The sequence below is a fragment of the Phyllostomus discolor genome, chromosome 4, assembly GCF_004126475.2.
Source record: "Phyllostomus discolor isolate MPI-MPIP mPhyDis1 chromosome 4, mPhyDis1.pri.v3, whole genome shotgun sequence".
NCBI lineage: Eukaryota > Metazoa > Chordata > Mammalia > Chiroptera > Phyllostomidae > Phyllostomus > Phyllostomus discolor.
Genome location: NC_040906.2, coordinates 31,018,428 through 31,035,573, shown reverse-complemented (window position 1 = coordinate 31,035,573; position 17,146 = coordinate 31,018,428). Strand labels below are relative to the sequence as shown.

Genomic DNA, 17,146 nt, shown 5'->3' with positions numbered 1-17,146 from the left:
AATGAATGCTGGTACTTTAACCTACTTTTGCCCACCCCTATATATACATGTATCTCATATATTTATCTAATCATTGGTTTGACAAACACTTAGATTGTTTCCATGTCTTGGGCTCTATAAATAATGCTGCGGTGAACATGGGGTTGTGGATATCTTTGAGATTCCAATTTCATGTCTTTTGGCAATATACCCGGAAGAGTTGCTGGATCTTATAGTTCTATTTTTAATTTTTTTAAGACCCTCCATACTGATTTATGTAGTGGCTGCACCAATTCACATTCCTGCCAACAGTGCACAGGGCTCCCTTTTCCTATATCTTTGTCAGTGCTTTTTATTGCCTTTTTTTTTTTTGCTAATAGCAGTCCTAACACATGTGAGGTAGTTTGCTATCTCATTGTGGTTTTGATTTGCATTCTTCTGATGGTTAGTGACGTTGAACACTTTTAGATGTACATGTTGGCCATTTATATGTCTTCTTTGAAAAAGTGTTCAGGTCTTTTGCCCATTGTAAATATTAAGTTGTTGTTGTTGTTGTTATTATTATTTTGATATTGAGTTGTTATATATTAGGGATACTAACCTCTTAATAGACATATGGTTTGCAAATGTTCTCTCCCATTCTGTAGATTGCCTTTTCATCTCATTGTTTCTTTTGCTATGAGGAAGCATTTTAGTTTGATGTGGTACCACTTGTGTATTTTTGCTTTTGTTGCATGTACTTCTATTGTCATATCCAAAAAACCATCATCAATATCAATGTGAAGGAGAGTTTTCCCTAATTTTTTTGCTAGGAGTCCTATGATTTCAGGTCTTACATTTAGGTCTTTAATCCATTTTGAGATAATTTTTGTGAGTATATACTATAGGGGTGTAATTTTATTTATTTGCGTGTGCATATCCAGTTTTCTTAACACTATTTATTGAAAAGACTTTCTTTTCCTCGTTAAATATTCTTAGCTCAAATAGTAGTTGACCATACATGCATGTGTTTAATGCTAGGCTCTCTGGTCTGTTCCATTTGCCCATGTGTCTGTATGCCTGTGCCATACTGTTTTTTGACTACTGTAGCTTTGTAATATAGTTTGAAATCAGGAAGTGTGATGCTTCCAGCTTTGGGTGTTTTTTTTCCCCCTCAGGATTGCTTTGGCTATTTGTTTTTTTGTGTGTGTGTGTGTGATGTCATGTAAACTTTAGGGTTGTTTTCCTCTTTCTGTGAAAAATATCTTTGGAATTTCGGTAGGACTTCTATTGAATCTATAGATGTCTTAGGGTAGTATGGAGATTTTAATAATACTAATTATTCTAATCCATGAACTTGAGATATATTTCCATTCTTTTGTGTTTTCTTCAATTTCTTTCATCAATGTCTTGTAGTTTTTAGTGTACAAATCTTTCACTTGGTTAAATTTACCATGAAGTATTTTACTATTTTTGATTTTTTTTAAAGATTTTATTTATTTATTTTTAGAGAGGGAAGGGAGGGAGAAAGAGAGAGAGGGAGAAACATCAATGTGCGGTTGCTGGGGGTTATGGCCTGCAACCCAGGAATGTACCCTGGCTGGGAATCGAACCTGGGACACTTTGGTTCCCAGCCCGCGCTCAATCCACTGAGCTATGCCAGCCAGGGCTATTTTTGATTTTTAATTGGAATTTTATCATTTCTTTTTCTGATAGTTCATTGTTAGTATATAGAAACACAATTAATTTTTATATGTTGCTTTTGTATTCTATAGCTTTCCTGAATTCATTTATTAGTTCTAACAGTTTTTTGGTGGAATCTTTAGGGTTAGTATATATAAGACCATGTCATCTACAATCAGAGACAATTTTACTTCTTCCTTTCTGATTTGGATTCCTTTTTTTAATTAATTTTTTTTATCTAACTACTCTGACTGGGACTTCCAGTACCATGCTGAACAGGAAGAGTGTGACACTGGACATCCTTGTTTTGTTCTTGACTTTAGGTGACAAGTTTTCAATCTTTTACCATTGAGTACATTGCCTGTAGGTTTCTGGTACTTTTTTCTATACCCAATTTGTTGAGAGTTTTTATTTTAAAAGGATGTTGAATTTTATCAGCTGAGTTTTATGCATCTATTGAGATGATAATATAATTTTCATCTTTATCAGTGTGATACAATTACATTATTATTAGCAAATAGTATTTAAATAATATTAAACTACTTCATTTATATATAGTATTCTATATTATAAGGACACAAAAGTGGTCTCCTATGAATTAAAAACAATTTTTTAAAATCATGGTTGATACACATGTTTTCTATGTATGACACAGTAAGTTACCATTTTGAAGCAAATAGGTTTCTTCGTTCTTTCAAGGTTCAAGTTAGTCAAGGTTTTGTGATGAGGAAGATATTGTAACAATGCAAGATGTTAGTTGAGAAAGAAATGTTGAAAAAGATCTTGATCCAGTCATTAAAACATATGTTTTCAAATTTAACTTTGAATATTATTTTAATTTTGTTGAATTTTAGCAGAGTATAACTTCAATATTTTATAGGGTTTGTATGGTCACCTTTATTGAACATGTCATTTTGCTTTATTTTGCAATGTTGCTTTCTTTTTGATATGAAATTATTCTTAAAATTTCTTTGAAATATCTTCTGTACTTTATAGATCTTCCTTCACAGCTAGATTCTCAGGTGTTAAGAAAACATTTATGTTTTGTTTCCATAGTCTTTAGAAACATCTGAGTTTACAACCAATACTAAAATGCATCAGTCACAAAAATAATTGTAAAAACTGAACTTTATATAAAGTGATAAAATCTAATGACTTAGGTGAACTTGTCCAATGTAATTCCCTTTCTGTTCCTATAAAATAAAATAATATAATGTCATTACATGATAAAGTTTTGAAAAGCAGTGTTTAATTTGTTTTGAGTTCAGAATTTCAGAAGAGTAACGTACAAAACTCCTTTAAGTCAATACTCAGAGACCAGAGCTACTTTCCAGCTTTTCATCCATATTTCTTCAGTGTTCAGAGAGTGAAAACTCAACTTTAAAAAATTTTTTCTTCTTCTTAAATTTTTTATTGTTATTATATTATAGTTGTCCCAATTTTTCCCCCTTTGCCCTCTTCCACCCAGCCCAACCCCCTAAAAATTCAACTTTTAAAGTAGTGAGTAAAACGTTGTTCAAATATTTGGTTGCCAAGGTGTTGAAAAATAATGAATCCGAATGTTGATTACTAAATGCAATGGAAACTTCTATTTTTGTGCAGCTAAGGTATTCAGTACACAGTCCCCTGATGGCTGCACCTCTGTGCCCTGTAACTTGTTAACATCTTGTCTGCATTCCCTACACGGCTAAGTTTCCACTTTGGCGAGCAAGGGTTCCAGGCTATCTTCACATAGTTTTACCCAGTGTTCCAGAAATGTAACATCAAGAGAAATACATCTGTCATGGCAACAACACATTTTTGACCTGCTATTTTAATTTTTAAATATAGGACACTGTAATAGTTGTTTTTATCACTTCAGAGTGAAATATTTAACCTCTTCATGTAATCCAGAGATTCCCTAAAAGCATGGCTCCTGAACTAGTAAGATGGTTATAATGCACAGCCCGCCAGAGCATGTCTTGTCCACCAAAAAACAGCTGGGAAAACGAGCCGCTAATTCCGCCACGCTGTCTGTGGCCTGCTTTCACTGCAGCGGGATCTGTGGGTGGCTCCAGATGTGGGTGTGGCTCTCACATGGAAAGAATATCAGGGGAATCGGTTTGTCTTGGAGTGTGTGCTGAAAAATATCCACGGTAGTCTGCTTGGAGACAGAGCTGCGTTTGTTTATGTGTGTAGCTATGTATACGTGAGGGTCTCTCCATTCCCAGACTCTAAGTTGGCTGCTTTAAATATTTGTGGTGTGCTCTGAGGAAGCCCACACATTTTCTTCATAAGTGATAAGGACACTAGTTAGGATGGTCTGCTCTTCCGCGCCCTGACATCACAAGGCATGGTGCAGGTCCGGGGAAAATTCGTAAGCTACTCTACCAGGTGTAGCCCCAGCTGTTGTCAAACAGTGGGGGGTGGGGACTGCATTTCTCAGTAAGAACAGGAATAACAAAAACCCTAAATGTTTTTGATAGATAATAAAATATACTGCTAATAGATAACTTACAAACACATAACTAATAGTCACTTACGTTTAGGACTCTTGCCCCTTTTATGGTTGTGATATAATGAGATAATGTGTGCCAGTTGGTTTTCACTCAGTATATTAAATGTTCAATAAAGGTTTGTTTTCGGTCATAAATTTATTAGGAGTAATAAAAATTGTGCTGATATTGTACAGCAGCCCCATTTACAATCTAAATTGCATCAGATATTTCTTGATTTCCAGACAATGTATCTTAATTGCAATTTAATGCAATCGGAAGGATTTGGTTATGAATGCCTAAGGCTTCTATTTAAAAAAACATAATCATCCCTAATTTTTAATTTAAAGTCACTATAGTGATCTCTCTATGGTTTTCTATAATTCCAAGTGTTACTTTTTAAATGTGTTGGGATTTCCATGGACGCCTACATTCCAAAGCCAGAGAACTATGGAGGCCGGCTTTATGACCATCACTCTCGAGACTTAATTTCCCACCAGCCTCAGTCTGCCTGAGATGCCTTCTATTACTCTTTTATTCTTTTTTGGGTTAAAGAAATCTTTCTCATTCCCCCCCGCCCCCACCCGAAGCATTCCTAGTACCGGAGAGAGAAGAATTACAAACTCCCATGAAATTGCCAGTATACTGAAACATTGGCTTCACATTTCTTCCAGGCTGAGTTTTCAGTGATCAAATTGTACATTTATTTTACATTCTAGGCCATGACAGTCCCAGACTTCAGTACGTAAGAGGTGTTTCAATTTATATCCCACCAAATAAAATTAATTTTCCTGGGTTTCTCTTCTATACCTTTTCCTCTCCCAAGACCTCTCTCCTTGAGAATTTTTTAGCATATTCTTTAGAAATGCCCTGTTACAGTACTCTTTAGAGGCACACTACACACCGATAGCTGTAAATGGCTTAGCTGATTGGACTGCCTAATACAGCTTGTGGAAAATGGTACACAGGAGAGCGATGTTTGCAGGGAGGAGATACAGTGTAAGCTGGCCAGTTAGGGGGAGTTTGAGCAGGAGTGTAACAGAGTCGAGAGGGACGCCAGTTGGTCAGAGGAAGTCACTGCACAAAAAAATGGGAAAAGTCAGCCCTGAATAAAATGCCATGATGGTCTCTGCTAACACTACACTTCACCCTCTCTATAGTTTTTCCCTAGGATGGATCTCTTCTGGTCGTGGTACCTTCATCAGAAGGAAGGAGGAGTTGATTCCTTGAGCCACAAAATAGAAAATTTCTCCTATTTAAAAAAATAGAAAACAAAATGTTTACGTGTTTCAGTGTAAACTCTTTATAACTTAGCCTTTCATGTTGTTGTTCTTCTATGAGTGAACGGCTTCATTCCCTTTCTGTTTGTTTCTGCCTGCGCTGCTCCGCCAGGGCACGTGCCTCCGGGCTGTCAGAGGATGCTGCGGTGGTGCTCTGTGCCCTGGCACAGACCGCCTTCTCCCATTGGCCATTGTTTCCTGGAGACACTGACTTCTGTTTAGCTGAACTGGCACCGTCTGGCATTTAGGCCTGGAAGCCACCTCTCAGACTGATGACATGACATCCTGACTGACTAATTGGATGTCTTTTGTAACCTGCTGCGGGAAAAGGATGTGAGAGCATTTCGCATTCACCAGTAATACCAAGCTTGATGTATTTGCATGTTTCACTGTCTTCTTGCAGTGGAGAAAGATGCCAATTTTGCTTTCGTTAATGCTTTTAAAATTCTTGATAAAAATTTCAAAGCCAAAAGAAAAAAGAGCTCTTAAAAGAAATACTCTTAAAATGAGTGTGGGTATAATCTCTTTATTAATACAGTTTGGATTTTTAACAGAATCTTTCCATTTGTATAAACAGTAGCAATATGCATACATCCCTTTAAATAGACAGTTGAAGATGCATTTAAAAGAAGTTAGTAAAATTTATATTAACATATGCATAGCACCATGATATTTATTATAATAGAAGACTATGTTAATTGCTTTTCACATCACCTAATAGCAGAGTTTACTTGTGATTATTTAAATCACTAGTAGCTTTTCAACGTGTTTTCTTTAAGCTGGAGAACTGTGAGGAAGGCAGAAGGATATTTTCATTTTCACAAAAAAGAAAATGGTCCAGGAAGAAACCCTTGGAGCTAAAAGCAAAGCTGAGACAGTCTGACTTCTGTTCTTGCCAGTGTGTTCGTGGTGCACTCTGTCTTCCTGACTCTAGATTCCATCTCTGCGTTCAGTCAGATTGTGACACGTGGGGAATGATTTTTTTATCTGTGTTGTTTCCACCGGTAACAATGAATAGGAGGCTGCAGTGTGTTTGCAGAGAGTGCACGGTTTGCCCGGAAGAGAGGCTGTATCACGGCGTGGTTAATGCTACAGACTCGGGGGCCAATTGCTGGGCTTGACTTAAGCCCCAGCCCCACCACTTACCAGCTGCATGACTCTGGGAAAGGTCACCACTCTGGGCCTCGAGTTTTTTTTTCATTCATAAACTGAGAATAAGAAAAGTGCCAATCTAATGGGGCATTGTGACAAGTGAATGAATGAACATACGTGTAAATCACAAAGGAGGAAGAGTGCCTGCTCCAAGCAGCTTTATATTCTATGTTATTATTACTTAAGAATTGCATTTTTCAAAGTGGATGTGACTTTGTTTTTCAGGGACCAGAGGGGACTCATTGTGTATACACTGTTAAGAACTGACTCCCCAAATGCTGCTGGTAGAGTGAATATTTCCCCCTTAGATAATCTATATCTGACAGTGTTTGTGCTCTAGTATTTATTCTTAGTCTAAATTGTAAACATGGCGTGTGGAACAGGGCACTGACCCCAGAGGCAGTAGACCTGGACTTTAGTCCGAAGTGCAGGTCAGTCGTGTAAGCTTGTCCAGCCCGGCATCTTTCCTCCTCGTGAGAAGGCTGCAGACACCTTCCAAACCCATGTCTGAAATCCTGTTCCATGACCGAGGTACTTGAGTTGTTTAACAGAAATATCAGACAAACCCCTACTTATTCATCCTTTTTGGTTAAAGGCTATTATTAGAAGGATTTAATTAATATTATATAAGATAGAATTAACAAGGACCTGCATAAGTTTTGAGGAATGATATATTCTGAGGTATTTTGTACAATACAAGGTTCCTCATATATCTAATAGAAAAAGCATTCATCAAATTAAAGCAATAAAATGGCATATCATGGAGTATTACCTTGCATAAAATAAGAGATATCCTTTCCCTGGGTGTCTGCTTTATAGAGGAAGTCCCCAACAATCTGTGTAACATCCACATCCCCCCACACTGTCCTTCACGGTGTCTGGGTCACACTCCCAGGCACTGTCCTGGGACCGGCGAGGAGAGGGGAGGAACTGCTTCCTCTCCTGTCTGTGCACTGTGGAAACACGTTCTAGTTTCCCTGCACCTAGTTCTTCAGGTGCCTGGGCCGGCACCGGTGTGTGCACTTGGTCATTATGACAATGAAATAAAATAAGAAAAATAGTGGGAAAAGGTAGATCTCGGGCACTGATGGAACTGAGAGCTGATGACTTCCTCAGGATGATGGAAAAGACAGAGGGAGGTGGGTACCTGATAATTTCTCAAAAGGCAGCTTGTAAGGATAAGCCAAAGTATTAAAAATCGGTGAGCCAAGCTAAGGGTGTATAATTTACTTTTTGGAGATGTTTCGTTTGCAAGGTCTTGTATGCTGAGGGGCTGATTTCATTTCAGTTCTTGAAGGCAGTTTCTTTCCTTGTCCTCTCCCAAGGCTAGGTGAGGATGCCAGGCCTGGGTGGGGCATGAGTGGCAGCAGCGTGCGAAGTCCAGACCATGGCGATGGAAGGGCTGATGTTCTTGGCACATTCAGAGGCTCCTCATAGCAGAGGGGGGGTCCCCCTGAGGTTGTTCCTGGCCACAGGAATCTCAAGGGGCTGCCGGCAACCACAGAGCTGCTTGGGAAGGCTCAGGTTCACATACTGGGCTGAAACAGCAAAGACCCTCAATTGCTAGAAAAGGACCGTGGGCTACACCCTGGAGAACTGAGCTCTGGGGTCTGGGTCTGTTTCCTTACTGAGTGATAGTCTCTCAGGATGTGCCTGGCCCATAACGTTCTTCTTTGGTGTGTATTTCTACCTGTTTGCAGGGCCAAGGAGATCTGTTGAAGAATGCAAAGAATGAAGCCATAGAAAACATGAAGCAGATCCAGCTGGCGTGCTTGTCTTGTGGACTCAGTAAAGCCCCCAGCAGCGGCGCTGAGGCCAAGACCAAGCGCGGCCTGGAAGCCATAGAGGAGAAGGAAAGCGGTGAGGAGAACGGGAAGCTGTGACCCCGAGCAGGATCCACGTGGTCACCTGTCCTTTCTGTCACAGACTCTGTTTTTTTCTTCCTGGGTTTCTTTCTTTAAGCTTTTTAGACGTTCACAAAAAGATGCCATCTATGGGATGTTGGATATAAACAGATATTTTCACAATGTCAGTATTTTAACGTAGTTAATTTATCTAAGTTAAAATGTTTAGTAGCAGTGTTTTAAATTCTGAGATGTGTGTGCATACCCATGTATGGATGTGGGTGGAAGTGTGTGTGTGTGTGTGTGTGTGTGTGTCTCAGAGACAGAGAGAGAGGTTGAGATTCTGTTAAAATCTATTCTGTGTTGCATTATTCATTTAGTAAGTTATTAATGTATCATTTTAGGAAAAATTTGTCAATCTAAAATTCTAAAGAGCACTTACTAGAACCTGTTGCTGTGTTTAACTTTACTTCTCTACTTTCGTCATTTAATTCAGAGATGTTAACATAGCATATTATTGAGGAAAGCCAAATTTATCAATGCATAGGTATTTTGATAGATTACATGTAGATTAGCAAAATTTCTAATAATCATGGTAGAAATAAAAGTGAATTAAAGATAAACAAATGACCAGAATTTCTAGAAAGATCAGAAAAGTCATGTCTTCTGTTAGTGAGTTCTTTAAAATATTTATTAAATAAAATCAATTTTTAGGAAGTTGTATGCAGTTGTTTACTAAGCAGGGATGATTTCAGTGGAGAGTTGATTATTAGTGAATTTATATCCAGTTATGTGGTACTCTGAAACACAGTAAGAGCTCTTTTGTAATTAGGATTTTGATGTGTCAATATTATTTAGTTACACAATTTTAAGGTTGGGATTTGTAGGAAGGTCTCACTCTTCCAAACCGGGAGTCCAGCATTCATTTTCTATAGCAGACATGGACAACTAGGCGGTCTTGGCTTTGATAGCACTTAATTTGGAGTAATAAATTTGAACTCAATGACATTGTTCAAACAATACCATATCGTCATGTTAGGCTGACATGAACTCTGTGGATCAGATAACATCTTCCTGATGATTTAAGAACTAATTGATTACAAAATGTCTATGATGTGATTTTAACACATGGAGAAAAACACAAAAAAGAAGCAAATGACTAATTAGGGTACATTTATAATTGCATCCACATCATTTTTGCCCTAATATTTTCATAAAGTACTTGAGTGTAATATGTTTGTTACCTCCAACAGAACTAAATGTTCTATGGTTATGAAAATATATTTATTTAAAACATTGCTTTTATTTTTAAAAGCTTCTTAATTAATTTGATTAACAAATATGCTAATTTGGGGAATGTAGGGAAGATAATTGTTGAAATTTTGCAAATATAAACATCTTCTATTAGCTACTGTGTTAAGTTATTTCTGAGTTCTTAACACTATTATGTTCACGCTGCACATTACTGAAAGAGTAAAGATGTGAAACAATACTTTTGTGGATTCATTGATGAAAGGAATGATAATGACAACTGGTTATTTTATAAACACTATCTTATAGGGTATGATCTGTACATGGACCAGATACAATGAAACTTCTCCTTGGGTTTAACTGGGCACTTGGGGAGGTGTGTGAGCACATGGTGGTAGGTTTCCAGATGGTACTACGATAGCCCGAAAAAATTTCTTTCCCTTCCATTGTGCTTAACCCACATGGTAGAAGGAATAGTGGAATGCATGTATCTGAGTTCCTGGTGATGAAGAAGGGATGATAATGGACAGAAACAGAGCCCACCTTACATCGGCCCTGTGGTTGGTTGCACCTGTGGGCCTTGTTGCCTCCCTGAACTCCCCTGGGAGAATGGCGATGTTGGCAATACCGAGAGCAGCAAAGAGAAGATAAAGGGCTGCAAACTGTCAAACAATATTCACTTGTTTACTTGAGGGTCAAATCTAATTTATTTTATTCCATTTGTCCTGGAACTGCACTCATACCGAGGAGCTACTCAAATGTTTCCTTAGAACGTGAGATGATTCCACCTCATCTAATGCTACTACTGGCAGCGGGTTGTCAGCCATTCTTTGCTTCCTTGTCCTGGGTGTGGTTTCCAGGTAAGGAGCGAGGTGTGGGGCAGAGAGCAGCCTCAGATGCTGGGAGTGAAGAAGTACAATGAAGATGATGCCTGGTACGGTCTTGCCTCTGGATGGAACAGCAAACACAAACACACATTTTACACTGTTACATTCCCTGAGTGTCTGTGTCCTTTGCAGACTTGAGCTGCAGTAGACAAAGGCCCCCTCTCCACTCAGCTTTTGGTGATGCTAGGAAGACAGTGTGGTAGATAGTAATTCTATTCTTGTTTATTAATTTTTACATTACTAAGGGGATTTGAAGGAGAGATGGAAGGTATTATCACTGGCATTTTATAGTGAGAAAGCCCAAGACCACTGACATAGTAAATGGAAGAAGTGACTTTGAATTCTGGTCTTTCTGATTGTATGTGCAAGAATATTTATTTAGTAATACTGATTTTTCATTTAGTTCTCAAAATTTTAAACTGTTAACTCTTTCCTTTATAAGCACAGGTAAAAAGAACTTTATCATATTTTCTGACAAGCAAATATTAATGATTAACATAAAAATGCAAAAATAGAGAAATGTGTAAGAAATAAAAATCACCCACTATTAACATTTAAATTTATATCCCTTCAAAGTTTAAAATTTATACATGTATGTAAATTATGCTTTCATTTTTAACAAAAGTGAGATCATTTTATGTACACTGTGTAGCAGGCTTTTTACAACAATAAACGTAACACGTCAGGGCGTCTCTCTATTCCACACACACGTGCACACACAGACACTGGCGTCTTCACAAAGGATGTCTTTTATTTGGCCACTGAATCTTTTTTTTTAATTCTTAGACAACAGACACTTTTAAAAACCAGGATATTTCACATAAAAATTCAGTTTTCTACTTTTTAAAAATATACCTTAGAAAAAATTTAGATTAGAATATCTCTGGGTATTCTGACAGCACCCTGCTGACAAATACGCTTCTTCCTTGGTGCCAATTCACGAGAGCTGCCCTCCCAGAGGCGCATGTGCCGCCGGGCCTGCCGAGGGGCCGCTTCACTCCTCATAGGCGTCCTGCCTCCTGGGCGTCTTACGTGGTGCTTCTGGCTCCAAATCATTTTCTATAGTGATTACATGGCATCTTACCATGTGGGCTCTAATAGCATGTTTGACCAATTCCCTAGTGTTAGACTTCTCTCTCCTAATTTCTTGTTATGCAAGCATTGCAGTGACAGAAATCTATTTTTGCAAAGTTATTCAACTTTTTCTTTAGGATAAATTTCTAGAAGTGGAATTATGGGGTCAAAGAATATATATATATTTACATGTGTGTATATATATATTTAGGGATTTTGAGATACCTTGCCAAACAGTCTCCAGAAGATGTGTCCATTTAGACTACCACCAGGAGTTTGAGAGTACTCAAATCTTGGCTAATACTAAGTTTAATTTTTCTCATTTCCCATTATTTTTACTCTCTAGTGAGACTGAGCACATATTATGTTTATTGACTATAACTAATCTGATAGATTATTTACTTTTGTTTTCTGATCATTTTTTGTGGGGTGGCAAATTTTTATCTTTCACTTATTTGCAAGAGGCATTCACTTAATAAGAATTTTAACCCTGTGTTCGTCACACGAGCTGCTGCAGGTCCATTTTCATTTTTGCCCCTGACGTGGACAATCAGCTGACCCACCCGTCTGTTGTGAGTACTGCCCGCTGCCCACGACTCTAAAGTGCCATCCTTGTAAAAGAGGAAACACCCGTGTGTGTGTGTGTGTGTGTGTGTGTGTGTGTGTTCACTTCTGGAATCTCTCTTTGCTTCTGTTGGTGTGTGTCTGGCCTGGTAACATTATCACACTGTCTTAATTACTGTCGCTTTACAATATTTTGATATCAGAGAGTGTAGGTCTCCCCAGTTTTCTTCTTCAATATTTTCTTGGTTATTTTGGCTCTTTTCATTTCTGTATAAACTTCAGTATCCAATCCATTCCCCTGGTGTAGTTCTCCATTTATTTAGGTCTTATTTAGTATCTCTTAATTTAGTTTCACAGATTTCTGTGTAAAGGCCTCACATCTCTTTCATTAGGTTTATTCTTAGGTAGTTGATGTTTTTCTTGCTGTTAGAAATAATAACATTTTAAAATTTAAAATTTTAAGTTGATTATTTATAGTATATAGAAAATATATAGATTGTTTAATTTTGCAACATTAATATGTCTCATAACAGGTTTTAGGATCCTCCTTCCTCTGTTGGGGAAACCAAGGCATGTTTCTTTGTCTAGGGTGACCCCAGAAGCTATACTTACTGGCTCTCAATTTGGTGACTTTTTATTTCTCCACAGTTATTTTTAGCAGCATCTTGTCAACAAGATAAAGGAAACCAGAAGAGTAAGCCATCCAAATATGTTTAAGTCATAGCTGATTTAAGCTTAAAGCCCAGGAAGTTCCAAGGATGCAACCGTGGGAATTTATTGCTTCGTGTTTTCATCATGGCGACTGTACTGCTCACATCCTGGTTGCCTTAGGCATAATTGGACTTCTAGGCTTTAAATTTTCTCTAAGTTCTTTAAAATTTTCCAGGTATTAAATATACATTGTGATATGTTAGAATATATATGAATACATGAGTGTATGTTATAAATATTGAGTATTTTTGTTTGGAGATTGTTAGATTTGTTGTCTGCATTTGTCCATTTCTAAATATGCCATATACACAGTTCTCTCTTCTGCACAATCTCTTTATAAATATAATGCATAAATGTTTAGCTTTTAGGATTGCTAAAACAAACATACTAATAGCTCCTGGCACATTGCTTAATAGTCCTTTTTATCTGTCTTTTGTTCATGTAATTATAGATTTCAGCATTTCTCAACACCAAATTCACAATCACTTGATGGGTAAAACGAAGCATTGGCATAGGAAAGGATAACAATAGCTTGTATAGGAATATTTTACAGCACTTCTTATCTCCAGAAAGCAATGAAACACAGCTGAATGGAAAACGCTAATCAAACAAAATCTCAAGGGCATCGTAACTGCAATGATTAGCGAGGTCTTGCTCAGTAGCTGATATTAATGTTGTACATTCTTAAAGTTCTCCTTATCTGTTTTACTTTGAAGATGTACTGTAGCTGCTACTTGTCAGCACATGTAGTATAAATAATTTGACCTTGTAAATAGGAGAGTCCAGATTTTAGAGTTTCTGCATAGTGCTCTTTATCAATATACTTGTATCCAGGACACCATGTGTTCTGATTTTTTTTCTCATAAAATACTATGCTGCCAGGCATGCGGGGCCAGGAGAGTGTGAAATCCTAGGACTCCGATGACAAGGCCTGGATGATTATTGGGTTTGCAGCATTCTAACCTCCTTGTCCCAGGTGGACCAGGTTTCAGTCATGGTACCAGTGAAGGCCTTTCTTCCTGTTGGCAGAGCAACGGGGGACACATGGAAAAAGGTCCAGGTATAGAATTATATAGCCTTACTTTCTGACTTTCTTCTCTTCTTTGGGGCAGTCTTCCTGCTGCTTCCCCTCTGCTCTCTGGATGTTTTCCCGTTTCCATGATCTGGCCATCGATTCCCTTCTGTGCCCTGATTTTCAAGTAGCCTCTCAAACAGGAGAAATATCAAGCTTTCTGGAAAAATTTTTAAAAATCTCACTCAGGCCCACACAAAAATAAGTCAACCAATACTCTGAGTTTGCTCCTCTACCTTATATAAGATGATCTGGGTTTTGTAGGAGGCTGCTCCTTAGATAAAGTACAGTTAGCTGGTGTTTGTCATGTTTGTAATAAAAAAACTCATGAATTACATAATCAAGTAATATAATTTCCTTTCCCTTACTTTAAGACTGGGTCCCTTGGAATAATGGCTAATGTTAGTAAGTTAATTATTTACTTTAAGTTTCTATCAGAGTTGTCTCTGGGTTTCCAGATAACTGGGGCAAAAAGTGTGGTGGAGTGAATAACAAATTTCTCATATAAAGCAAAGGAAGATAATAATTCATTTGCAGAAAATATTTACACAGCTAGGGATCAAACAAAAGTCTTAAATGCTATTTGAAAAATCTTTTTTTAAACATTTGCCATGTGCCAGGTGCGCTCGTTAAACACAGTGTCGAACACCTGCACTGTGCTGCTGGGTCCTGTGTCCCGCTGCTTTAAGGTGTCAGGCATTATAAGATGCACCACTGTTTTATGTACCATGGAGAGTATTTTAAAAATCTGATCAATTGAATAATAGAATAATATCAACTACAAGACATACCCTGCTTAAAAGAAAAAGAAGTGGGTAAAGATATCCTTAAGGAGTTTACAGACAAATAGGGAAGCAGAGGAATTAGTAAAGAAGGGCATCATACATTTGACAATGCAACAACAAAATATATGTCAGTTACAGTTGTAGCCTGGAGGAGGGAGAGATGAACTCCAGGGTACGGGTGTGGAAGGGAGAACAGGGTGTATCAGGAAAGTTTGCATAGAAAAGTCTATTGGGTCTCCAATGGGTAAGAGCTTCCCAGGTAAAAACTATAGAAACAAACATCTCAAGCGATGGTTTATACTATGAAAGAGCTTGGTGAGGTCTAGGTTATACACAGTTGAGGATGGTTGGAATGCAACGTGTGTGGTTTTAGTGAGGGAGAGGAAAGCGGGGGGGGGGGGGGTGCGGCCCTAGTCAGGCAGGAGCCCTCACAGGGCCCCAGTGCCTCGAGGGATGATTTGCAGAATGATTTTAATGGAAAACCACCAAAAGTCTTTAAGCCGAGTGAGGCATGATCTGATTATTTGAACCATTAATGAATTAATACAATAATGATTTATGAAGCAAATACGACACAGAAGACATTGGAATAGGTCTTGAAATTCAGTGGTAAGCAAATCAGAGTTCTTCCATGTCCAGCGAATAGGTGGAGAAGACAGCCTAATAAAGCAATCGTTGTACATTTTCCTGACACGGTATATTGATACAAAAACAAAGGGAGCAAAGGAGTGTGAAGAGCACAGGCTGTAATTAGATTTACTAGGTTCATAACCAGGCTCCTCTACTTAATAGAAAATGTAGTTTCAATATCTGTAAAGTGAGAATAATAACGTAAAGCTAGTATACACCTCATGAGCTTGTTGAGAGAATTAGATGGGAGTTCTGCCTGGCATATGATGGGCACTTAGCTAAAAGTGAAGTTTTGTGAGTGTCATGATTGAGGAGCTCATGGGTTGCTCCCAAACTAATCAAGAAGCGGTCTGGGAAGACATCCTACAAGACCAGAAGCCTAGGTGGAGACCTAAGAATGAAACCAAATGAATGGTGTGAGTATATGCATATATATATATATAAATACATATGTATTGTATGTTTTATATATAATATATACATATAACACATATGTATTATATGTTTTATATATAATATATACATATTTTATTATATTTCCCCATTTCTCAATCTTCTTGGTGGTTCACTTCTCTTACCTGAAGTTAACAATTAAATAAACTATTACACAGATGTCTTGTCTCAGGTACTTAGTGGGGGGAACCCAAAGTAAACTAGTTGGTATCAGGAATAGCCCTAGAAAACAGAACCTTAGGATGCGATTCTGAAACAATCATTCACAAGTCAAATAGCGACAAGGACTTATTGCTGGTGGTAGATGGATGATTCCTGCTGATAACCTGTGGCATGCTCAATCATCGCAATAAAAAAAAAGGCTCACCTAAACTACCTTAGGATGAGGTACAGGTAGAAGGTGAAGTAATCGCTTTAGCACCTGAATGGTATGGGGCTAAAAGGGTGTGGGATGGACTGTGCGAATCTTCAAGAACAAAAACAGCAGGCTCAGTTCAACCAACCGTCGTCTCAGAGTGAGCCATGAAAGCTGAAGTTCCTTCAAGGCAGTGCTTTAAGAGATTCTCTTCTCACGAGGCCCTCGTGAAGACTGTGTTGAAAATTATGCCTCATTGTAAAGCTAAAGGGGGACAAAATAACACACGTATGACAGGTTTCCTATGCAAAAGCAAGGACCCCAGTAAGGGAGGCTTGGGGTGGGAACATTTGGATGGATGCATGCAAAAATGCTTGAACCTCAGTCTCGAGTCTTCTGAAGTCTGGGCCGACAGCAGCAACCTGTGCCCCCGGCTGACTGAGGAGGAAGGCAGCCTTGACTTCTCTGGAGGCCATTCAAACACCTGACCTGAGGAAGATGCCTTGGAAAGGAAGATGTTTGTTCTTCTCCAGATCCACCCTCACCTCTTCTCATTCCTCCAGATCTGTGGATCTCATAGTAAGATCTCATTGTAGCTCAAGAGGGGAGTGTGTGGTTCTCTGGGAGAACAGTTTCCTTACTGAAAGCAATGGGCTGATACATGCCAGTGAAACCAGGAGAAGCCATGTGGGGTTGGATACTGAAGGCACAGAACCAGGGGGCACGGAACGAAAGCAGTGACAGGAGGGTGTGGACTCACATTGGGGAATTCTGTCGCACAGCTCCCCGGGAGGGCAAGGACTCAGAGCTGCTGAGAGATGCTGCTCCATGGCTCCTTGCAGCGTGAACACGTGGGTGGTCTGCTATTGACAAAAGGGAGAAAAGCCTGGTGGGGTCACACGTCTCAGGGAGTCCTGGCTTTCTCTTAGTTCAACAAAAGCGGCTCTGCTGTAGCTGCTTCGTCACCAAGACT

General features: G+C 38.6%; 1 protein-coding gene across 1 annotated transcript in view; it reads left to right on the top strand.

The window, feature by feature from the left end:
- Window positions 1-9,883, top strand: part of PLCL1 (phospholipase C like 1 (inactive)) — a 301,127-nt gene extending 291,244 nt beyond the window's left edge. Inside the window, exon 6 of the mRNA XM_028509552.2 lies at window positions 8,248-9,883. Within this exon, the coding sequence (XP_028365353.1) occupies window positions 8,248-8,430 (183 nt within the window). The 3' untranslated portion in view covers window positions 8,431-9,883. The remainder of the gene's footprint in view (window positions 1-8,247) is intronic.
- The last annotated feature ends 7,263 nt before the right edge of the window (window positions 9,884-17,146 follow it).